This window comes from Bison bison, unplaced genomic scaffold (genome assembly GCF_000754665.1).
Source record: "Bison bison bison isolate TAMUID 2011002044 unplaced genomic scaffold, Bison_UMD1.0 scf7180017863954, whole genome shotgun sequence".
Lineage (NCBI taxonomy): Eukaryota > Metazoa > Chordata > Mammalia > Artiodactyla > Bovidae > Bison > Bison bison.
In genome coordinates, this window is record NW_011494526.1 from 172,943 (window position 1) to 175,687 (window position 2,745).

A 2,745-nucleotide genomic window follows, 5' to 3' on the forward strand; every position below is an offset into this window, starting at 1 on the left:
ACCCTGTCCGCCTGCTCGACGTCAGGGCCCCCAGTTCCTGTCGGCCTGAGGGGCCAGAACGGAGCTCTTACTTTACTGTTTGAACACGTAGGGAGGCAACCTTTTGCAGCATCATGAGCAAGGCTGGGGACGTGCGGGTCCTTGAGTGATGCGTCTGTCTAGAGTCCTGAGGTTCCCTCTGCGGCTTTGCTCTCTCTGGGGTAGGGATGAGTGCCTGTGCCCCCTGCCCCCACTTTGGTGCCGATGCTGGCGTTTCCCCTCCTCCGACCCCTCCCTGCCTGGTCCTGGGGCGGTGCGTCCCCTGCACAGGACGTGTTGCCGAGACTGGCTTGCGAGACAGAGCCCGGGGTGTCGTGTGTGTCCTTATGGACTGTGAAGAAGATGTTAAGTTGTTGCAAGGTCAATAAAGGTCCATCCTGGACATTGCAACGTGATGGCCAGACACCCCGTGTGTCCCAGGGCCCAGGAGGCCTGCTGTGTGAGCGAGCGGGAACCCGAGGCAAGCCCGCCTCAGAGGCTCAAACCAGCTGGTCTCTCTCCTCCCCTCCTCCCAGGTACGAGCAGCCGAAATGCGACAACACAGCCAGGGCTCATCCGGTCAGAACGCGGGACCTGTACAAGAGCCGCCAGCTCCAAGGTGAGTGGGCCGGGCTGGGCGGGGCTCCTCGGCCACCGCTCTGCACTTTCCTGCAGATTTGCGGGGGAAGGGGCTCAAGCGAGTTTGGTTGTGAAGAATGATCTCAAATTAAGAGAGGCGGTGAGTTTAACCCTGTAATTATTACAAATAGCATTCACTGAAATGTGTTATGGCTGTTCTCTTTCATCAAAAAGCCCGTGAGTGTCCACGAGACACCAAGAAGGGTGATGTCAACCGTTGACTTGAAGCCCCGCCTGGACGGGGCTCTTCCAGGTGTTGACTTGAAGTCCCGCCTGGACGGGGCTCTTCCAGGTGTTGACTTGAAGTCCCGCCTGGACGGGGCTCTTCCAGGTGTTGAGGTGCACTTGAACTTGGCTGAGGGGCATGGCCTCCCGGCTGGGTTGCCACCGTGTGGCTCGTCTGATGAGATCGTGGGGTGAGAGACCCAACCCCTGCGTCGGGGGTGGGTTCAGTGGCATCGGTAGGATGCTGTGAAGGTCGTTGCCGTTTTGTTTCATTTCCATTTTCTTTTTCCCCTTAAATGCCTCCCGATGGTGTCTGTTTCGTCAAAGCCTCAGAGACCATGAAAATCTCTTCCCCGGCACCCTTCCTTTAGGGTGCGTGCTGGATCTCGGTCTTACACGGGGCCTGGAGAGCTTGCTGTTTAGACAAATTCTGTGGTCGCCGTCGCCTGATGTGTACTTTCATTGAATCCATAAAGAGAGTTTTAGATTCTGAAAGTTGGAGATGTTTCTCTGCCCGTGAGCAGAGGCAGAGAAGACGGGAGGGTCATCCGACCACCTCCGTACCCTGCCAACGATGCCCGGAGCAAAGGCACTGGACACAGAGGAGGCGGGGAGGGCGGGACCCGGTCCGGTTTGTGTCAGAACCACCGCGCCCCGCCCGGTGCTGACCCCGAGCCGCTGGTCTCAGGTTTTCATCACTTCCCTCCTCACCATCCTTCCAGGGCAGGTGGAGGGCCTCTGACGTCACGGCTCTGTGTGAGTGCTCGCCGGCTCACCGGGGTGCACGTTCATGAGTCAGGGTGCTTTCTGGATCTTGGGGCAGGGTTGGCGGGCGACGGTGAGAAAGGGCAGGAAGAGAGACCCTGAAGGTGCAAACACCCCTGAAGGAGATTCCTAGAGTGACGCCTGTGTGTGCGTGTCTCGGCCTCAGGAGGAGCGCCCAGGGTGTCCTCAGGCCCCCTCCCTGGCCTGAAATCTGGTTCAGCGCCAGTGGACGGCACGCTTTCTTAACAGGGAAGAGTGGGTTTAGCAGACTCATCACGCGACTGTCCGCCCTTTCGCCCGTCTTGACCACACCACTGAAACTTCAGGCCATCTGCTCTTTGTCTCTGAGGCGCTCACTTTTCTTTTTGATAATCTGAAACTGCCTTACCTCTATCTCAAGCTGTGTGTGCTTTTTGCCTGTATAATGTCAATGCCATTAATGAATGTGCGGTCAAGCTCTGGTCTTCATTAGTTAGAGACCCAGACCTTCCTTAGTTCAACGACAGACAGACAGGCGCGCCCCTCGCGGCTCCTCCTGGGGGCTGTGCCTGGGGACTCCTGGGCTGGACTCTGGGCTAAAAGGCTGGAGCAGTCATTCATCCTCTGGGGACCACTGACCCTCAATACTGGGAAACACTACGTGACGTCACTGCGGGCTCGTGTGGGGTCAGACGGGCCACCTAGAGAAAGGTCACCCAGCCCTTCAGGGAGAGCCGCAGGAGGGCGCTCTCAGAGCTGTGGAGGCCTCACCCGCCCGCCGGAAGGAGCGGGGCGGGCGGGCTGCCCCCACAAAGGTGCCCCCCAGTCCTGCCCTGAAGTCCGAGTCCCGGGCATGCAAGCCTTTTACGCAAACCCTGAAAAGGTCAGCTTATTTTGCAATCGTGGATGTTTGGGAGTGCACCATTCATGACCACTTAATCATTTTGCTTTTTTGAAGATAATTATCCTTATTAGGGAAAAACAAGTAGATCTTAAAATAACTCCTGGATGGAGGCTGTTCTTGTCAAGAGGGGAAGACGGTATCCAAAATAATACAGCACCATGGTGGGCAGGCAGACACTTCTCAGTCCAATGCTGATGCGTTTTCTTCTTAAAAGG

The 2,745-nt window shown here is 57.1% G+C and overlaps 1 protein-coding gene across 1 annotated transcript in view; it reads left to right on the top strand.

The window, feature by feature from the left end:
- SMOC2 (SPARC related modular calcium binding 2) overlaps positions 1 to 2,745 on the top strand; it is a 117,807-nt gene that overhangs the window by 77,273 nt on the left and 37,789 nt on the right. The window contains exon 12 of the mRNA XM_010833880.1: positions 555 to 637. Within this exon, the coding sequence (XP_010832182.1) occupies positions 555 to 637 (83 nt within the window). The remainder of the gene's footprint in view (positions 1 to 554; positions 638 to 2,745) is intronic.